Here is a 20,489-nt window from a genome sequence, read left to right as displayed (position 1 = left end):
ACGTGGAAGGTAAACATGTCCTTTGCATGTGCAGTGCTACATACCTTCCTTCTCCTTCTCTGCAGTTAGGACATGAACACGCCACTCTTCTTAATCTCTTTCCTGTCTGCACCTCTTGATCTGAGGATGGTTGGGATTGTTGAAGTTGCACTTGTGTTATCTGGTCAGGACTGACCGCACCGATGGTGGCATTCGCTAGTCCGCCCACAGCCACGGTCACCGGCGCTATGGTAGCTTGCTGAACTTTGACGCCATCAGCCCCTTGCTGTTGACCTGTAGGAATTAAACAAAAATAACGGTCTGAACAGGTCAATGTAGAAGGACAACATGGCAGATTGTCACAGGTTTATTTGTATGACATCTTGGAACTGACTGAAGAATGATATGGCAAAAGGGCATGTACACATGCAAAGTGAAGGCAAGATCCATGTAGCCTAAACAAAATGCATTCCCTCTTGGAGCATGTGGACTTCCTTGAGATCACCCTCCCCATCTATAGAGATCCAATGGAGATCAGCTCACAGCCTGGCAAACTGGAGCTGCTCTTGTATTACATGGATGGTAATATAGCTGAATGGCTGCCATGTAACACTACATTTTCCCTTCAGCAGCACCTATTGAAGAAATGTCTGACCGGCTGAGGATTTTCTGAACAAAATCAGCCATTTCCTGGAAGTGCAATACGTGAAGCTGTAGCCTCAGGGGCAGCAATGTAAAAAGGAGCGATCAGTCCTGAAACAGCCCGCTAAAGGGGACCTCTCACCAGTCTGAGCATGTTACACCGGCCACATCCTGGAATAGAGGCTGCACAGCTGAATACAACATACTTGCAAAGATTACATTCTAATTTTTCCCTTCAACCAAAGGGCATTAGCAGAGATTCTTCACTTCGGGTGGTTACTTTTTTGGCCATAGAGAAGCTTAAAACTGGCATGCTCTGAAATAGACATGTAATGACACACAGCTCTGCTCTCCTCACTGATCTGACTGCCGGCATCCACTGGGATTACAGGTGGGGGAGGGGAATAGAGCATAGTGGTTTGTAATAATAAACATCTCTTGCAGCTTTCATCTCAGGGCTCTGTCCGCTCTGCTCTACTCCGCTTTTCTCCACACTGACTGCTGTCACATGAAAGATGCAAGAGGTGTTTGAAATGACACACAGCTCCGCACTGCACAGTAGGTACAGAGATCACAGGGTGGTGACATGTCTCCTAGGAGAAAGTTGCTCCAAGCTTCTCTAAAAGGAGGAGATGTTTGTTTGTTTTTTTTCCCCTGCACATTATCTCCTGCTTTTGATTGGTCAGTGTCACGCAGGGGAAAAAGTATACTCCCCCAGAGACGAATCTGCTAACTTGAAGGGGAAATTGGAATCTAAATTTAGGACAATATCTCCACAATGGAGATGAGAAATAAAAGGGTACCTGTCACTTTAGATTAATCCTATATCTGCAGGTTAATAGATTTATCTGCAGGTTATCATCATTAAAAGATGCTCAGCTTTGTATAACTCCTTGCTGAGGGGCATCTTGGGGTAGCACAAAGTTAGGGTGGGAGAGATGTTGGTCCTATTACCACAGATGAATGGGAAAGTATTCTAGAGTCCATTAACCCCTTAATGACCGCGAGCAGTAAAATTACGTCATAGTGTTAATCTCCCACGGCTGCTGCCGGCAGCCGGTGGAGATTGGCACACATCTCAGCTGATTTGTACAGCCGACATATGCGCCTGCCAGGCAGGAGCTGAATCGCTATCCGCCCGTGTCTTTTAACGCCTTAAATGGCGCTGTCAATATGTGACAGCGCCATTATAATAGCGATCGTGCTATAACTTTACTCACAGGCCTCCACCGGAAGTCACGTGACATGATCACGTAGATCCGGTGGTTGTCATGGTAGCACAAGGTCATGTGATGACTCCTGTGCTCACATGACTAAGGTCTTGTAAAAAAAAACAAAAACAGCCGAGTACTTGCTGTTACAAGAGATGATCACTTCTCCCGGTTTGAGCGGTACTGCTCTGATCAGGAGAAATGAATGAGCAAACAGACTGCTGATTATTAGTCCCCTAGGGGGACTAATAAATTATAAAAAAAAAAGTTAAAATCACCCCCCCATTGAAAATTAAAGAGTTAAAAAAAAAAAAACAAAAGAAAAACCACCACACAAACCCCCACCCCCCCCCCCCACACACATTTGGTATCGCCGCGTTCATAAATGCCTGTTCTGTTAAAATATAAAATCAATTAATCTGATCGGTAAAAGGCGTAGAGGCAAAAAAATTCCAAACGCAATAAAAATTACATCTTTTTGTCGCCACAAATTTTGCGCAAAATGCAATAACAGGCAATCAAAATGTAGCATCTGCGTAAAAGTGGTACGGTTAAAAACATCAGCGCGAGACGCAAGCAAAAAATAAGCCTTCATTGAGCCTTAGATCCCAAAAAATGACGATACGGTTCGCGGAAAATAGCGCAAAATGTACGCCACTTTTTTGGACAAACTTCTAATTTTATTTCAACCCCTTAGAGAAGGGTAAACCTATTCATGTTTGCTGTCTATGACCTTGCACCGACCTGAGGCATCACAGTAACATCAGTTGTACCATTTAGTGAACATTGAATAAAATCTCAAAAATAATAGTAAAATCATACTTTTATTGTAATTTTTCCACATTTGGAATTTATTTTGCCATTTTCCAGTATATTATATGGGAAAAATTATGGTTTAATTGAAAAGTGCAGCTTGTTCCGCAAAAAACGAGCCCTCACATGACCATATTGACTGAAAAATAAAAAAAAAATACATCTCTTGTAAAAAAAATGGCGAAAAAAAAATAAAAATCTGAAAGTGCAAAATTGGTTGGCCGTGAAGGTGTTTAATCACATTCCATTGATACGCCCCAGAGGAGGTCCCAATTATTTCTGGTCCACCGGGTCTACAGAACCCCAAAAGTGTTTAAAATGAACCTTAGAGCTGATGATAAATGTCCAAGGTGCAGTAGAGGGGGTGCACATTTGTATCACATGTTCTGGTCGTGCTCCTATTTAAACAGACCTCTGGGAAAAAGGTAGGCAACTTGATAGAGAGGGTATTCAATGTCGATATACCCTTGATCCCAAAATTTGGCATCTTGGGGAGTAGTAGGAGAGGAGGTAGGCCCTGTTGCTACACAACTCACAATACCGAACAACAGAGCTGAGTTATGTATTATTACAAACACTTCCAGAACTCATCTTATGGCAGTCAGTGTGTGAAGGAGGGCAAGAACTGACAGTACTGTGAGACGAGAACTGGAAGTGTTTGTAATATACAACAAAACTGAGTTATGCATTATCTAAACAGATCAATGAGGAGAGGAGGGTGTGTTCATTTTTTCCCCTGTATGTTGCTGCCCGCTGATTATTGGTTATACTCATACAGCAGAAAAAGTACACGTCCTCAAAGAAAAATCTCTAGTAATGCTCAGTTTTACTATAAAACAAACTAAAAGCTACATTTCGCAAGCCAATATCCAAACAATGGAAAAGAGAAAATTAAAAAAAAATAAAAACAAAAATCCGAAACTAAAAACTACTTTTCACTCAGCCCTGCAGCCACTATTCAGGGGTTTGGCCAGTTTAACATGCTCAAACTGGTGTAAGGTCCTCTTTAAAATCATAAACAATAGAATCACTAAGTGCAATATTTCCAACAGGGCCCCAACTGTCACAATTCATGAAAGGTGCAGTCTAGTCAGATGTCACGTCAATGAACTTAGGAGAGCAGCACTTAGTAGTAGCGGCTACACAATAGCGGAGCTTTACTGTGCAGTTTTCTTCATTTTGTTCACATCCAACCACCCCAGAAGCCAACATCAACTGACTGGTGAGGGTCTCGGACCCCAACCGATATACTATGGATAAGTTTTCAATATCCTGTGGAACTCTTTATATTAGTCTTCTCCGCTTGATGCTGGATTTCGGCTCTGTTCGCATAACCCCGGGGGTTTGATCATGTGTTCTACTTCAGTTTGAAGCCAGGACGCGTACACCCAGCTTCATAGTGCGCATGAACTCCGGGGTCATGCACACAGACAAAATCCAGCATCAAGCGGCAATGGCGGCGGAGAGGTGAGTGAGATCATCCTGTGACCCTGCGCATTCATTAGCATGTTAGCACAACCACAGGGACGTACTAACATGCTAATGGGGGCGACTAGCAAGGGAACCAACGCCCTTGGGCTTACTGCCCTCGCTCATTAGCGTACAATAGAAGATCTTCGTTTAGTTTTTTTTATACAAGATCTTTAGAAATACTTTTTCTAAAGAACCCTTTATCTATGCTACTAGATACACAGACAGTAAGGGGTACTTTGCACACTACGACATCGCAAGCCGATGCTGCGATGCCGAGCGCGATAGTCCCTGCCCCCGTCGCAGCTGCGATATCTTGTGATCGCTGCCGTAGTGAACATTATCGCTACGGCAGCTTCACATGCACTTACCTACCCTGCGACGTCGCTGTGGCCTGCGACCCGCCTCCATCCTAAGGGGGCGGGTCGTGCGGCGTAACAGCGACGTCACACGGCAGGCGGCCAATAGAAGCGGAGGGGCGGAGATGAGCGAGATGTAAACATCCCGCCCACCTCCTTCCTTATTGCAGCCGGGACGCAGGTAAGGTGATGTTCCTCGCTCCTGCGGCTTCACACACAGCGATGTGTGCTGCCGCAGGAACGAGGAACAACATCGTAACATCGGTCCTTCCGAAATTATGGAAATGACCGACGCTACACCGATGATACAATTTCGACGCTTTTGCGCTCGTTAATCGTATCATAAACGATTTACACACTACGATGTCGACAGCGACGCCGGATGTGCGTCACTTTCGATTTGACCCCACCGACATCGCACCTGCGTTGTCATAGTGTGCAAAATACCCCTTAGGCAGGGATTAGCAATATGCACCCACAATTGCTCATGGTTCTGGGTGCATATGGCACATGACAGGTTCCCTTTAAGTGTTGGTTATCTGAAAAATATCATTACCTAAGAAAAGTTCTTTGTACAAGGGTTCCCCAATTTTAAAACAGATCCTTTGCAAACTGTTAAACCCATGAATATATCATCTTTAGATTGTTTAAGTTTTACGCTTCTTTATAATCCACTTCAGGTTCAGGCACACATAGGGATTGAAATGCAGCCAATATTATTTAGTGGTGAAACTGCACAATTGCCCTATAATGACTGCACATGAACAAGACCATAACTGATACTTGTGTCCAAACCCTCATGTCTCATCTCTCAGGCCTTCTGCGCATGTTGCGTCCTGTACCTTGCAGAAATTAATGCATCGTCTGGCAGAATTTGGCAGTCAAAATTCTGTGTGGAAAAAAAAACCCGCTGAAAATACGCATGCTTTTTTAGTGCGTTTTAAGCACTTTTTCCATGGTTAAACTTTGATACGTTTCCAAAACTTTGTCAATGGAAAATAAAGTTTCTTCAATCAATCAACATGAAAAAAAAAAAAAAAAAAAAAAAAAAAAAAAAAAAAAAAGGAAAAACCTACTGATGTCATTTCCTGATTCTACTCATTCACTATAAATGTGAATATTCAGAAAAAGTATATTAAATAATAATATTTAATGATTAAAATTATTAAATATAGTACTCTAATTTTATTTAGGGCTGGCTGTGAGGTCAACAGTAAACCTCTTGACCTCCCTTACAGGCCAAAACGCATGCTTTTTTGATGTCAATAAAGCATGCAGATTGTAACAAATGCATGTAAAACGCAGTATTTTTGTGTTTAGATGAGTTTTCTAAAATCTCATTGACTTCAATGATAAAACGCTACCAAAACGAACAAAAGAATTGACATGCTGCTTTTTTAAACGCAGAGATTTTGGCAAATTTTTTACACTAAAAACGCTGCGTTTAAAAAAAGCATCGTGCGCACGAATTTTATCAAAATCCCATAGATTTGGCTTGAATACCAAAACGCATCCATTTTGACAATGAGACGCTGCTACTTAAAACGCTGCGGAAACGCAAGGAAAAACGCAACGTGCGCATGAGCAAAAAAAAAAAAAAAATGCAGAAAACATTGCAACAGGGAAACTGAGATATGAATAAACTTTCAAAAACTAAAGCTATAACTGGAGGTCTGATGATTGTGGAGGACACAGGAGAAGAAGTAGCTCTGGAGATCCAGCTTTGCAGCACTTTATTAATGCTCACTATTCACCTGTCAGTGCAAAAAAGCAAAATTTAGACTAGAGCTATAAGGAAACAATGAAGTCGCAGAGAGGTAGGGATGTCTTGGGACTCACAAAAGAAGTAGTGTCATCCTAGCCTCAAGGCAAAGGCGGTGGGGAAGATGGAATTTATGAAGAGCTGTGCATGACCAATAAAAATTTGCATGCGTTGCCCAAGTCATACTGCCTTACAAGGTAGACGTTAATCTTTTTGTTCTTTTTTGCCCTTAGTCCTTTTTTAATAAAAGGGGAACTGGCATAAAACACAGCAGAAATTTTTTCCAGATCACAGCAGGCATAGATTACACTTTGGGACACACTATCTGCCCAAGATCCACACCTATTAAGAAACATGCACCACTTGTTAAACTCTGGCCTTTGTGTACATATATATATATATATATATATATATATATATATATATATATATATATATATATATATATATATATATATATATATATATATATATATATATATATATATATATATATATATATATATATATATATATACACACACACACACAATCTATGTTATACATACACCTATACAAATATATATTTTATACATACACATACAATTACTGCATATATGTACACAATGATATATTTATATATCACACAGACATATATACATACACACACATATATCTAATATATAAAGCTGAGTGTGTGTGTGTGTGTGTGTGTGTGTGTGTGTGTGTGTGTGTGTGTGTGTGTGTGTGTGTGTGTGTGTGTGTGTCCGGTATTGGCATCTGCACCGTCGCAACTACAGCCACAAAATTTTGCACACTCACGCTCTGGACCCCGAGAGCGTCATAGGCTATGTTTTGAGGGGAAGTTTTAACCCCGCGCTTTACAGTTATTCGCCAAAAGACCTGCCTATATTAAAGCAAATGGAGCTGGGAGCCACAGTGCAGCCAGAACTTCAGAAGAATGCGCAGCCACGCCCTTATATGGAATGTTGGCGTGTCACAATGCAGACAGGGTAAGAGACAGACAGGGTAAGAGACAGACAGGGTAAGAGACAGACAGGGTAAGAGACAGACAGGGTAAGAGACAGACAGGGTAAGAGACAGACAGGGTAAGAGACAGACAGGGTAAGAGACAGACAGGGTAAGAGACAGACAGGGTAAGAGACAGACAGGGTAAGAGACAGACAGGGTAAGAGACAGACAGGGTAAGAGACAGACAGGGTAAGAGACAGACAGGGTAAGAGACAGACAGGGTAAGAGACAGACAGGGTAAGAGACAGACAGGGTAAGAGACAGACAGGGTAAGAGACAGACAGGGTAAGAGACAGACAGGGTAAGAGACAGAGACAGACTGACAGGGTAAGAGACAGAGACAGACTGACAGGGTAAGAGACAGACTGACACAGGGAAACAGACAAACAGGGAAAGAGAGAGGGTAAGAGACAGACAGGGAAAGAGAAGGAAAGAGAGGGACAGAGACAGACAGGGAAAGAGACAGACAGCGAAAGTGACAGAGATAGATAGACAGACAGGGAAAGAGACAGACAGACAAAGAGATAGAGAGATATATACAGAGGGGGAGACAGACAGAGAATGGGAGAGAAACAGAGAGACAGTTACTATCCCAGGCAGCGGATATTGTGTGCAGAATAAATTTTTATTAATACATTCTATTTTATATATATATACACATATATACATATAAACACACACACACAGCAAAAAAACAAAAAAAAAAACAACATGCAACCTGAATAATCCACTTTTTGCCAAACCATGATAAATTATTTTGCGCAACAGTTGTAGAGTTTCTCAAGAATATTTATTAGGGCTTGCACCTCAAACTGGTCCGTTTTGTGATCTAAAAATTACTTCTGAGCAAAGTTGAACATGACTGATGAAAGCCCGCACTGGATAAGGCTACTTTCACACATCCGGATTGAGCAGTGCGGCTCAATCCGGCTGTGAAACCTATGCAACGGATGCGGCGAAAACACCGCATCCTTTGCATAAGTTTTTACATGCGGCCCGTCCGTTTTTTTCCGGTTGCGGCACGCTACTGAGCATGCGCAGTGGAAGAAACCGCATGCGGCGGCCGGATGCGTTTTTTTCCGCATCGCGCCGCATCCGGCGTCCATAGGCATGCATTGAAAAATGCGCCGCAGCGGCCGGATGCGGCGCGATGCGTTTTTTTTTTTGCCGGAGCAATAAACGTTGCAGGCAACGTTCCATCCGGCCGCGGCATCGGCTAAATCTGCCGCATGCGGCAAAAAACGGACCAAACACAAGCCCATGCGGCACAATACGGCACTAATGTAAGTTTATGAAAAAAAAACGCAACCAGCAGCAAAAAAACGGTTGCGGTTTTTCTGCAGAGCGCCGTATTGTGCCGCAGAGCAAAAACCGGATGTGTGAAAGTAGCCTAAAGTCTGCAAGCTCCATCGCTTAACATTTGACTGATGCTTCTGAAAGCTGGAGCTGCAAGATGGCGACAATGAGGTACTGCCGAGTCATCACCACCAATCTAGTGTATTCCTAAGGGAATAAGAACCCAGGAACTAGGAACTTTTTTTTTTTCGTTATACACTACATCCAATCACGCTGCTGTTACCCCCAGTGTGCGCTGTTCAAACACTGCAAGCGGCTCACACTGGGCTGAGCACCGAGCGCACCTGAGCACAGCGTTGCTCGAACGAATTTTGTTCAGCATCCGATCAGCGACCCTTGATTTTGATCGGGTTCGTTCATCTCTAATTACCAGGACTGCGGTGGCTAAATATCACTTAGTGCCCTAGCTGATGTCACCGATATCACATGCCTAAGGACAAACTCACATCTGTACATTTCAGCCGTTGTAGATACTGATCTGTAAGTGGAGTCTACTTACTGCTTCTCAACAAAGTTTTGTTCCTTAAAAAAACCCTAAAAAGCTAAATGAATTATTTCGTACAAGTGACATAACAGCCCGAGAAGTGCAGGGCTGCAATATCATTACAGCACAAACTCCCATGCTATGTAAAAATTTCATTTTATGACACTTGGCCGTAGAGACCGGAATTGGATTTGTGTGTGATATACTGTAAATACAGTGGAACCTCGGTTAACGAGTAACCCAGTTTGCAAGTATTTCGCTTAACAAGCAAAACGTTTGCTGTAAATGTGTAACTCCGTTTACGAGCAAGCTTTGCAATACGAGCAAATAGTCACCGCACACACTTTCGGTTTCGTACATTCACCGCGCTCTGACCTGCTCTTGCAGTCCGCACAAAACACACACAAACACACACATATTATGCTCACCTTACCTTCCGTTCCATCGCCGGCCTCCCGCTCCTTGCAGTTCGCCGCTGCAGGATGTGTATCGGGTAACCATCGCGACGATGGCCAATCAGAGGCAAGCGGCTCCTGCCTTTGACATCAGCGCTCTGGTAGTGGAAGTTGCGGCATCGGTCGCGATGGTTACCCGATACACCTCCTGTACGGGCAAACTACAAGAACCAGGAGGACGGCGATGGAACGGAAGGTAAGGTGAGCATCATAGGTTTGTGCGTGTTTGTGCATGTGTGGAATGGCACAATAGGGGACCAGGATGTGACATTGAACAAGTTGTGGAACGAATTGTCTGCATTCCAATGATTTCCTATGGGAAATCTTGCTTTGCTAGACGAGTAACTTGGTTTACAAGCACACTCCCAGAACAGATTGTTCTCTTTAACCAAGGATCCACTGTATATACCTATATTATATACATACACGTACATACATGGTCACACATATATACATGTTGTTTTCTTTTAACACAGGTTCACAATTTGCCTGCAATGTGTCCTGACCTGACATAGAAAGTTTAGTAATGCTTGTCCATTTAAAGTTGAGGCTACTTCATCCAGTTTTGGCTCGGTGAGCTGCCGGTGTGTAATGAATGCACTTCATATCTAAGGTAGGCAGATGCAGGCAAACGATGCCCACTGAGCAGTAATAGATCTGAGCGCATAGTCTGCCATGTTTCTGAGATGCGCACGTCCCGTTTACACAGGATGATGCGCGTCCGAGAATTAAATTTTTTACTCAGCACAAAAGATAATTATACCAATAAACGAGGCGTTTTGCTCGTTCATCAGCATCCTGTACACAGCAAGATAATAGTGAAATTAGCGGTTTTTAATCATGCTCATTCACGATTTTTTTCAGTAATTCTGAAGTTTTTGCATTAAAATAAGTGTGAAATCATTTACATCATCGTCAGAATCACTTCCCTTGTTTACATAGGTTGTGCTGTCAACTGACAATGATTTTTAGGTCAACTAAAACAATAAGGCGAATTATCTGATCAAACATTGTTTGCTTACTGAAATTATTTTCACGCAAAATGATTGCACAGGCGATCAGTGCCCCGGGAAAAAAAGGCCCTTAATACTATTTGACTGCTGACATCCACATTAACAAGGCCTCAGCTAGAGTCCAAGCCGGACAACCATGGCGTGCAGAACAATATATATTTTTTCCCATTACGCACAATGAATACATGGCCATTCACAGTCTGTGTATGGACAATGGTGTCTGGACCGGTCATGGGTCTCCTGACTCGAACTCCGTACCCTCATAATCGCCTATGAAGATGTGGAGTTGTGTCAGGACACCTGGCTGGGTCCAGCCGGACATTGCAATTTGTACTCAGCCCATGAAGGTAGGAAGTGTGTAACCAAACTAATCATATACAAACACATACAGAATTTATAGGATTTCAACAAGGTTTTGCCCCTTTCACATACCTCCAACGCTGGTAATTGTAACCGGTACTCCCTGTACCTGAACTCCTGCTGCACCAAGGTTAGCAACGCTTACTGTCTGCAGATTGGGTACAGATGTAAAGTGGGCAGCATTGAGCGTGATCGGAGTGCCACCTACTGTAACCGGTGCAATCTGTGCAATGGTTGTGCCACCGCTTGTGGACACAGGGGTTATGGTTAATTGTTGCGGTAAGCCAGCGTTCTGGACCTGCAAGTTCTGAAGGCTCTGAATGTTCTGCACCTGCACGGTTTGCCAGCTGATCTGACCAGAAGGGGTTAATGTCGGGGCCCTTATGAGAACCTGGGTTGGGCTTAGTGCTTGGAGCTGAACATTTTGCAGCTGTTGCTGCCCCAGCGTTTGTATGGTCTGTCCTGACTGCAGCTGAAACGACTGCTGTGGTATGGCTTGTATGATCTGCTGCTGAGGCTGCTGGATCTGGATCTGCTGTAAGACGGGCTGCCCTACAATTTGCACCTGCTGCAGAGAATTTGATTGTTCGGACACGTTCTGGAGTCCATTTGCCTGCAGCTGACTGCCGCTCTGGCTCTCAGCCTCTGGGATAGAGGACGGGGATTCTTCTGTGGCCCGTTCACCACTTGCCGCTGTGCTGGTGAACTGGCCGGTCTCGGCTGAGCTGACGAGAGTATCACTGCTAGTCAGAGTTGTAGACACTGTGGTCGTACAGGTTGAGGATGTGGAGGAGGAGGGAGATTCAGGCATGGTACTGACAGAGGAAGTTGTGATGGGTGTGGATACCAGCTGATTTCCATTGGTGACTCCACCATCTGTGGGTTGAACAATCTGTGCTGAACTTCCTCCAGCAGCTACACTATTAATCACTGGCAAGGCGAGCGTCACTCCTCCTATGTTTATGGGTAAGGTTGTCACCACTTGTGGAGCCCCAGGAATGGTCTGCAGCTGTAATGGTATGGACACTCCAGGACGAATCTGCACAGGAACAGTTTGGTTTGCTAAGTTTTGCGCAATAATATTTCCAGATGTTGTTCTGTTGCCAGCTGTGATAATGGCCTGATTATTGCCAGCAGGAATAAATTGTATTTGACCTTGTAAATCCTGCAGTGCCGTAGCATTTCCAGGGCTGATCTGAATGTGCTGGCCTTCTACAGTCTGAATCTGCGGGATAACCTGGTACTGTACGTTCCCCCCGGGAGTCTGGACTTGGATCACCTGGAACTGTCCTGGGGTGGCAATAGAACTGCTTGGTTTGGATTTTGTCGGCGATGCGTTCTCGTTGGTATTATTTGAGGACGCTGCTGTACTGGCAGCTATGGATATCCCTTGTTGTGCTATGCTGCCTTCTTTAGAAACCGGGGGTGCAGCCGCCACAATCTGCCAAGCGCTGCCAGCCAGCTGAGTGGTCACCAGTTCCAGTTGCTGTGGTTGATTCTGAAGCTGAACTAAACCTTGGCTGGGATCAATGATGATCTGCTGCTGTCCAGCACCTTGGTTTTCCCCCGTGGTTCCTATTTTACTGCAGGTGGCAGCTAGTAGAGCCAAGGGCGAGGGCTGCGAGTCCTAATCAAAAAGAAAGGAGGAGTTAGATTGGCAGTAACATCAGATCGAACATCACAGGAAGTGGTCGCAGCCTCTGAAATATCTCCTGGCCCTAGAACGGTTTCTGCAAATTTGCAAGTGCAGGAAACCAGAGGCAGAAAATGAAATGCTGAAGAAGTAAACTAAGAAACCGTTCACTTATTTAAGATGCAAACTGTCACAGCAACGCATTGACGTGCATCTGTCACATGTCTCAAGAAGGAAAACTATAAGATGTATTCCTACATACATAGCCAGATGCCTCACCAACAATTCCTGCCCACGCTCAGAGCTGGCACTGCTATGCCACTCACATAGTGCTAATCCATTTTTTAAATAAACGACTTTTACATTGCTCCACCATATCTGTAGTAATGACTCATTAGCGCCCCCTAGACACCACAATTATTGATCAGGCAAAAATATTGGGTTAGGCAAAATTTCACACGTCTGACAACCATCATGTGGGGACTGGATGAGGGTTTTAGGTCTCAAAACACAAAAAATATGCCCAAGTCTGCCGAGTTCAGGCAGAGAAACCAGCAGCCGGGCCGAACCTCACAGTCCGTACGCAAACCGCAAATGTCAGACGTGTGAAACTGGCCTCATATGTGGTTTTTATTCATTTGATATAGTCATACTGCTTTTTTTTTTGTCATTTTTCAAAAGCAATGGGTTTTAGTTTTGGGTTGTTGTGTTTTTTTTTTTTTTGGTTTTTTTTTTATGTATAGACTATGTACCCTTCCGGTCAGCAGAGCGGTGTGCAGAAGAGCTGACCAATCTTCTTAAAGGGAACCTGTCATCATATTTGGTGACTAACCTGCGGCCACCACTAGTGAGCCCTTCTATACAGCATTCCAGCCCATGCTGCGCTGTAGAACGTAAAAATCACTTTTATAATACTGACCTAGGGGGGTGGTCTGGGCCGATGGGTATTGCTGCTCTCCGATTCGGCGCCTCCTCTCTTCTCGGATTGCCATCCTCCTTCGACCCAGCCCAGTATGGATGATGTGTCCTATGTCATCCACACAAGCCAGCATTGAGGTCCGTGCGCATATGGTCTTTCACCTTTGCTTGCCCCTGCACATTACAGTACTTTGATCTGCCCTGAACAGGACCGCAACGCGATAAAGGACACGTCATCCATACTGGTCTGGGTTGAAGGAGGATGGCAATCGCCACAGAGAGGAGGGGCCGGACCGGAGAGCAGCAACACTCGTCGAACCGGACCACCCTGTAGGTGAGTATTCTAAAAGTGATTTTTACGTTCTACAGAGAGGACTGGGCTCTTATACACCGTATTCTAAAATGCTCTATATAAGAGCCCACTGGTGGTGGCCGCAGCTTATAGTCTGTCTACTGTAACTTGTATATGTATTCTGTATGTAACCCCCTTCTCATGTACAGCACCATGGAATTAATGGTGCTCTATAAATAAATAATAATAATAATAGTCGCCAAATCTGATGACAGGTCTCCTTTAAATTGGTCTACGCTGCATCAAAGGAGATAGACTCGCTAGAAGGAATATTGACCAATATTCCAACTGCTGATTATGGGGCTGGAGCTATGTGACTTTGGCCAAGACACAGGTAGTACGGCCAAAGATTGCTCTATGCCACGGCTACATTGCAGAATATTGCAGGTGGTTAGGACTGCAAGAAGCAAAAGACCCGATTTACTAAAGCTTTCACACCAGTATTGTGGAGTAAAAACCTTTGGAAAGACATCATTTTGGCACAAGTCGAGGCTGCGCTAAATTTTGTGACTTTTGGCGGTCTCACGCCATTGTAACTGAGCTCTAACGAAGGGGGTGTAGCTGGGGTGGGGACAGTCCCTCATCAAATTCATGATGAGCAGCGGTCACTACACCACAAATCTTACTCCAGCAAGGACTAGAGATGGATTTGTGTTGAGGCGTGAACAATGCTGGTCTTGATAAATCAGGCCCAACAAGCCAAAGTGGTTCCTGACTTTTTCGATTTGCTTGCGGCTGTCATAGCAGTTTGGGGGTTGCAATGTGACCCCATTCACCTGCATTATGCTGCGATGTATCCACGGTACAGAGCGATCTTTGGTCTGTCATGCATCATACTCTCCTGCCCCATTTGACACTGAGCAAGAAGAAATACATCTGCAAGCCAAGCAGTATAGGTAAAACTGCACAGCTGTCAGTGAGCATCTCTTCATGCCCAAATACAGAGTGGGCGGTGCAGTATGCCCTAATGGTCATAATACCTTATAGGCCTCTTCTTCTGCATATTCCATGCGTCCTCAGCTTTTATCATATATTCTGCTGCAATTTGGTCTTCATGCTGAATCTAGAGTTGATAGAAATCAGCGTCTTCTCTTTTGACCAGCCGGCCTGGTGCGTCATACTGTGACCATGACATTGCGCCAGGCTGGCTAATCAAAAGAAGAGCAGCGGATGTCGGGAGGAAATAAGTGGTTCTGAACGCTCCTGCCACAGATTGACGTGGTCTATGGACTGGGCCCTATCCATCGTTTGGCACCAACTTTAGCTGGGACCATTAGTGCGGTTGGCTATGTACATTAGGCAGCAGGTGTGATATGTCCTTGTATTCATACACTAAGATGAGGAAGGAATATATATTATAGCTGGCTGTGACTGCGGACATTGGGGTCTCTGGGAAGTCTAGACAATCTTGTGTGTGATGGCAGATGTTTAGGGAGATTACCTGTGAGCCGGACCCTTTGCCCTTTTTCTTGCTCTCCGTCTCATTGGTTTTTCCTCCCTCGCTGGCCATGTCTTCCTCCGCCTGATCTGTAACATAATGAACACTGACATATGTCACCCACTCCACAAGACATTACAATGATGGAGGGGATGTCTGCAGTGAGCTGCACGTACTGCTGGAAGCCCCACATAATGCCACGTACCGTCAGCGCAACGTCAAGCTGGGCATGCAATGTCCTGCCGGTAGCCCCACGTACTGCTGGCAGCGCCCACATAATGCCACGTACCGTCAGCAGCCCCACGTTATGCTGGCAGCCCCACATCTTACCGGCAGCCTCAAGTAAACCTGGCAGCGCAACGTCAAGCTGGGAGCGCAATGTCACACCGGCAGCCCCACGTACAGCTGGCAGTGCCCACATAATGCCATGTAGCGTTAGCAGCCCCACGTAAACCTGGCAGTGCAATGTCGAGCTGGGAGCGCAATGTCCCGCCGGCAGCGCCCACATAATGTCACGTAGAGTCAGCAGCCCCACATCCTGCCTGCAGCCCCATGTAAACCTGGCCGCGCAATGTCCCACCGGCCGCTCCACGTACAGCTGGCAGTGCCCACATAATGCCACGTAGCGTCAGCAGCCCCACGTAAAGATGGCAACCCCACATCCCGCCTGCAGCCCCACGTAAACCTGGCAGCGCAACGTCCCGTCAGCAGCCCCACATAAAGCTGGCAGTGCCCACATAATGCCACGTAGCGTCAGCAGCCCCACATCCTGCCTGCAGCCCCATGTAAACCTGGCCGCGCAATGTCCCACCGGCCGCTCCACGTACAGCTGGCAGTGCCCACATAATGCCACGTCCCGCCAGCAGCCCCACGTAAAGATGGCAACCCCACATCCCGCCTGCAGCCCCACGTAAACCTGGCAGAGCAACGTCCCGTCAGCAGTCCCACGTAAAGCTGGCAGTGCCCACATAATGCCACGTAGCGTCAGCAGCCCCACATAAAGATGGCAATCCCACATCCCGCCTGCAGCCCCACGTAAACCTGGCAGCGCAACGTCCCACCAGCAGCCCCACGTAAAGCTGGCAGCTCCATGTCCCGCCTGCAGCCCCTGTACCACGTCCCACCGGCAGCCCCCTGTACTGCTGTCATCCCCAGCACCTGTCTGATGAGACCCCACCCCCAGGACAGTATGGTAACACATGCTGGAGTACAGCCATGGCTGCTGTCAGCCTCTGTCAGCCCGGGGGTCTCCGGGGGGCCTGCTGCGGGATGGCAGGGGCTGGAGGGGGTGTTACGTACCGCTCATGCTGTATTATAATGCGACTACTTATTCGTGGCACTGATAATCAGGAGGACGGGAAGAGGCGAGGGGATGGGACGGGGGAGGATAAAAGGCCGGCTGGATGTGGAGGAGGAGGGATGGGGGCCTGGTCTCTCCCTGTACGGATGGCGGCGGTGCTGGCTGGCTGGAGAAGGGGGCTGTGGCGTACAAGCTCCGTCTCTCCCCGCAGCCGGGCCCCTGAGTGACAGCCCCGGAGAGGGGCCGGGCCCAGGGCCGGGGCGGACACCCCTCTGCCTCCCACCCTCCCCCGTCCATCCCGCCACGGGATCCATCGCCTCCATCCAGCCCCTAACCCTGTGTGTGGTGCGGCCTCCTCCCCGGGTCCCTCCCCTCCTCGCCATTGCTTACCGCACGTCCTCCCTGTTGTTCTCCGCCTCAGTGCCGGTCTCGGTGCGCTGCCGCCCCCGCTGCTGCAGGCTACCGCGGGCTTTTAGGGCTTTTTTCCGAGGGGTCGTGGAGCAATAATATTTATTTTATTATTTTCCAGCAGCTGCTGGGCGAGTCCCCTCCCCGGCTCCTCCTCCTCCGCACACATACAGAGAGCGGGGCGGTAGTGGCGCACACTGCGCCCTCCCCCTCTCTCCACTGCCGGGGGAGGAGGAGGAGGAGGAGGGGAACATTAACCGTCTCCCTCCCGGCTGCGCTACAGCCTGATGTGTAGGTCAGGGAGAAGTACGAGTGCAGCAGTTGCTAATAGCAACCAATCAGCTTCCAGCTTTCATGCATAAGGGAAAAGTTAGAAAATGAAAGAAGGAAATTGATTGGTTGCTGTAAGCAACAGCCTCACATTATGTCTGCACCATATTGTATTTATTGTAATGTGAATAAACAATAAAGTTTATTTAAAGCTCAATTCACACTTCATTTGCATTGCACAAAGGGTGAACTGAAAGCTCCATATGCCAAGTGTTGTCCCAAGGCCCCTTAGTCCTGGTTTGGCACAATGGTGGCGCTGAGAGATGGCACACCCGTTTTTTAATTAATAAAAATATATAAATTATATATCATGACTGACTGTAATTACTGCGGCGACATCCCATAATAAAATGTATACAGTGTGGTATGTGCTCAGTGGTTAGCTCTTGCTTTGCAACGCTGGGGTCCAGGGTTCAAATCCCACCAAGGACATCTGCAAGTGTAAAGCTCAGGGGCCCCAAGGCAAAAGATCCAGCGGGGGCCCAGTTATTCAACAGTATTGTCTTTTTCTATAGGCCAAAAGGACTTTTTGACCCCCCCCCCCCCATCCCCCCTAGACTCCAGGACCCTGGTGCAATTGCAACCCCAGCACCTATTGTAGTTACAGACTCCTTAAAGACAGGGGTGAATGTTCTCCCCGAGATTTCCTGGGTTTCCTCCTGGTTCTCCGCTTTCCGCCCACACACCAAAGACATATTGATAGGGGATGTAGATTGTGAGCCCTAATGGGGACAGTGATGACTATACAGCGCTGAGGAATTAATGGCGTTATATAAGCAAGCATCATACATAAATTATTTTATAATGGAGATCAACAGGCAAGGTCAGGCCTAGATGACCATATTGCAAATCAGGCCAGTCACATCCACAAGTTGCAGACCTTTCTGTGGCTCCTGTGTCAGGGTATGCATGCGACCTCTGTTCTCGGACTGGCCCACAGGTGAGCAGGGCAATCTCCCGGGGGCCCCCTCTGTATGAGCAGTAGTTGTCACAATACACTTGATTCGCTATGTACAGACAGAAGCGGCATGTCTATATTTATACACAGGTTAGGGTAATGTAATATTTGTTTCCTTTGAACAATGAACCCCAAGGTTCAATATTACTGGGGGGCCCCTGGCACCCACCATAGTTCCGCCTGTGTGCCATACACAAGACAGAGGGCTAATTACACAGAAATTGGCAGATTTGGACGATTTTTCTCTAAAATAGGAACCGATTGGTCGTTTTTTGTAGGGATCCCTGTGCTTGGGTACCCACCATAGGATAGAGAAGGCTTCAGCACCTGCGGGGTGTATGGGGGATGGATACTATACACCACGGAGGAGCAGTTTGTGTTGTATAGATAGGATTTATTCAGGGCAGTCGTGCCTCAGTCCCCGCTGTGCGTACATATATATGGTGGATGTCAGACATGGCTGCAGGCGGGAACATTACAAGTACAGTCAGTGACGGGGAGCCATGTTCTATACGTAGAAGTACAGTCAGCCTGCGCCGCCCCTGCTATACTGGAGTTTAACCATCAAGTGACAAAAATGACGTCACAGCCATCCTGACTAGGAATTGGCTGAAATGGAGGCACTGCACTGCATGCCGGGAACTGTAGTTCCATGGACTGACGCAGGTCTTCTTCTGCTTGTAGACAGTGTCAGGGTTTGGCAGGCGGGACTGAGGTGTTGTCCTCTCTGGGAGGCATGGACGAGGCGGGCCAGCTGTCAGCAGTGGGAGTAGGGCTGCTCCAGGGGGTGGTAGAAGAGGGAGTTGATCTTCCCAATGTCCTCCCTTTCCTCGTGTAACCTCGGACACTGATAAACATCCCCATGTGTCAGTTGCAGCCTGCAGACACCTGGGCGGCTGCGTCCCTGTGTTTAGTGATTCTCTGGCCTCACAGCCCACAATATAATGTGACTTGGTGGCCTGGAATATATCTGTGTGAGGAGAAGGCTCTACAAGCAGCAATTCTTATAAAAGTGCTACAATATATTGTTTGGATTATGCTGCGGATTCTCCTAAGGCTGCTTTCACACATCCGGTTTTTCCTGTGCGGCACAATCCGGTGCTTTGCAGAAAAACCGCAACCGTTTTTTTTTTTGCCGCCGGTTGCGTTTTTTTTTGCATAGACTTTCATTAGTGCCGGATTGTGCCGCATGGGCTTGTGTTCGGTCCCGTTTTTGCGGTTTCATGCAGCAGATTTAGCCGATGCGGCGGCTGGATGGAACGTTGCCTGGCACGTTTTTTTGTCCAGCCGATGCGGCGTGATTTGCAATGCATGCCTATGGACGCCGCATGCGGCCGCCGCATGCGTTTTTTTCCACTGCGCATGCTCAGCAGCGTGCCGCAAGCGGCCAAAACCGGACGGGCCGCATGTCAAAAACGTATGCAAAGGATGCGGTTTTGTCGCCACATCCGTTGCATAGGTTTTAGAGCCTGATTGGCCGGCTCTGCTAAAACCGGATGTGTGAAAGCAGCCTAACAATACTGGATTATTGGGAAATAAAAATGGGGCAGATTTTTGTATTCACAAGAAATACCAGATCACCAGATTATAAACTTGCAACCAGCACCTCCTCTAATGGCATACCTTCTTCCCAGGAAGCAATTGCATCTCACCTCCTGCACCATGCCACGGAGAGTTGTACATTTTAGGCCTCCTTCACATATACGTGTCTCCGGTACTTGTGACGTCCGTTTTCACACGCACTGGAGAGACGGGCACACGTAGACCCATTAAAATCACTGGAGAAGGGGGCGTGGCCTGCTTGCTAATGGCACCGGTCACCTAGCTGCTGAGCTCCAGCCACCTCGACTCCTAACCGGCTCACTGCGGCTCACCAGTGGCACCAATCTCTCTGCACACGGGGGGAAAGTGCTGCGGAGGTACCCAGGAACGTGGCATGCCAAGGGGAAAGTCTCAGAAGAAGCCGTCCCCGGCGAAAGTTACAGACTTCTTCTCCAGCACGGGACGAGGGAAAATGGCAGCAGCATCCTCCTCCACAGCTTCCTCACGCTCATCCAGGAGGGGATCCACAGCAGGCCCAGACTTGGACACAGACGCTGCAGATATACCGCTTACCAAGGGTACCATGCAGAAACTGCTCAGTGCCCTTCGCTCATCACTGCAGCAGGATTGGAAAGATATGGTGGCTGAGCTGAGGGGAGATATCACTGCCATAGGCAGTCGCACAGCACACATTG

At 46.9% G+C, this 20,489-nt stretch overlaps 1 protein-coding gene across 2 annotated transcripts in view; it reads right to left on the bottom strand.

The window, feature by feature from the left end:
- SP4 (Sp4 transcription factor) overlaps nucleotides 1-17,252 on the bottom strand; it is a 40,696-nt gene extending 23,444 nt beyond the window's left edge. Inside the window, exons 1-4 of one of the 2 annotated variants that reach the window (XM_075315387.1) lie at nucleotides 16,947-17,252; nucleotides 15,260-15,345; nucleotides 10,988-12,542; nucleotides 45-273 (exon numbers count right to left, since the gene is read on the bottom strand). In XM_075315387.1, coding sequence (XP_075171502.1) covers nucleotides 45-273; nucleotides 10,988-12,542; nucleotides 15,260-15,328 — 1,853 coding nt within the window. In that variant the 5' untranslated portion in view covers nucleotides 15,329-15,345; nucleotides 16,947-17,252. Of the gene's footprint in view, nucleotides 1-44; nucleotides 274-10,987; nucleotides 12,543-15,259; nucleotides 15,346-16,555; nucleotides 16,843-16,946 lie in introns of those variants that run through there. The other variant, XM_075315386.1, reaches the window with a different exon arrangement.
- Between the last annotated feature and the right edge of the window lie 3,237 nt (nucleotides 17,253-20,489).

The sequence above is a fragment of the Anomaloglossus baeobatrachus genome, chromosome 6, assembly GCF_048569485.1.
Source record: "Anomaloglossus baeobatrachus isolate aAnoBae1 chromosome 6, aAnoBae1.hap1, whole genome shotgun sequence".
Taxonomy (NCBI): Eukaryota; Metazoa; Chordata; class Amphibia; order Anura; family Aromobatidae; genus Anomaloglossus; species Anomaloglossus baeobatrachus.
This window is presented reverse-complemented; position numbering and strand designations above follow the sequence as displayed.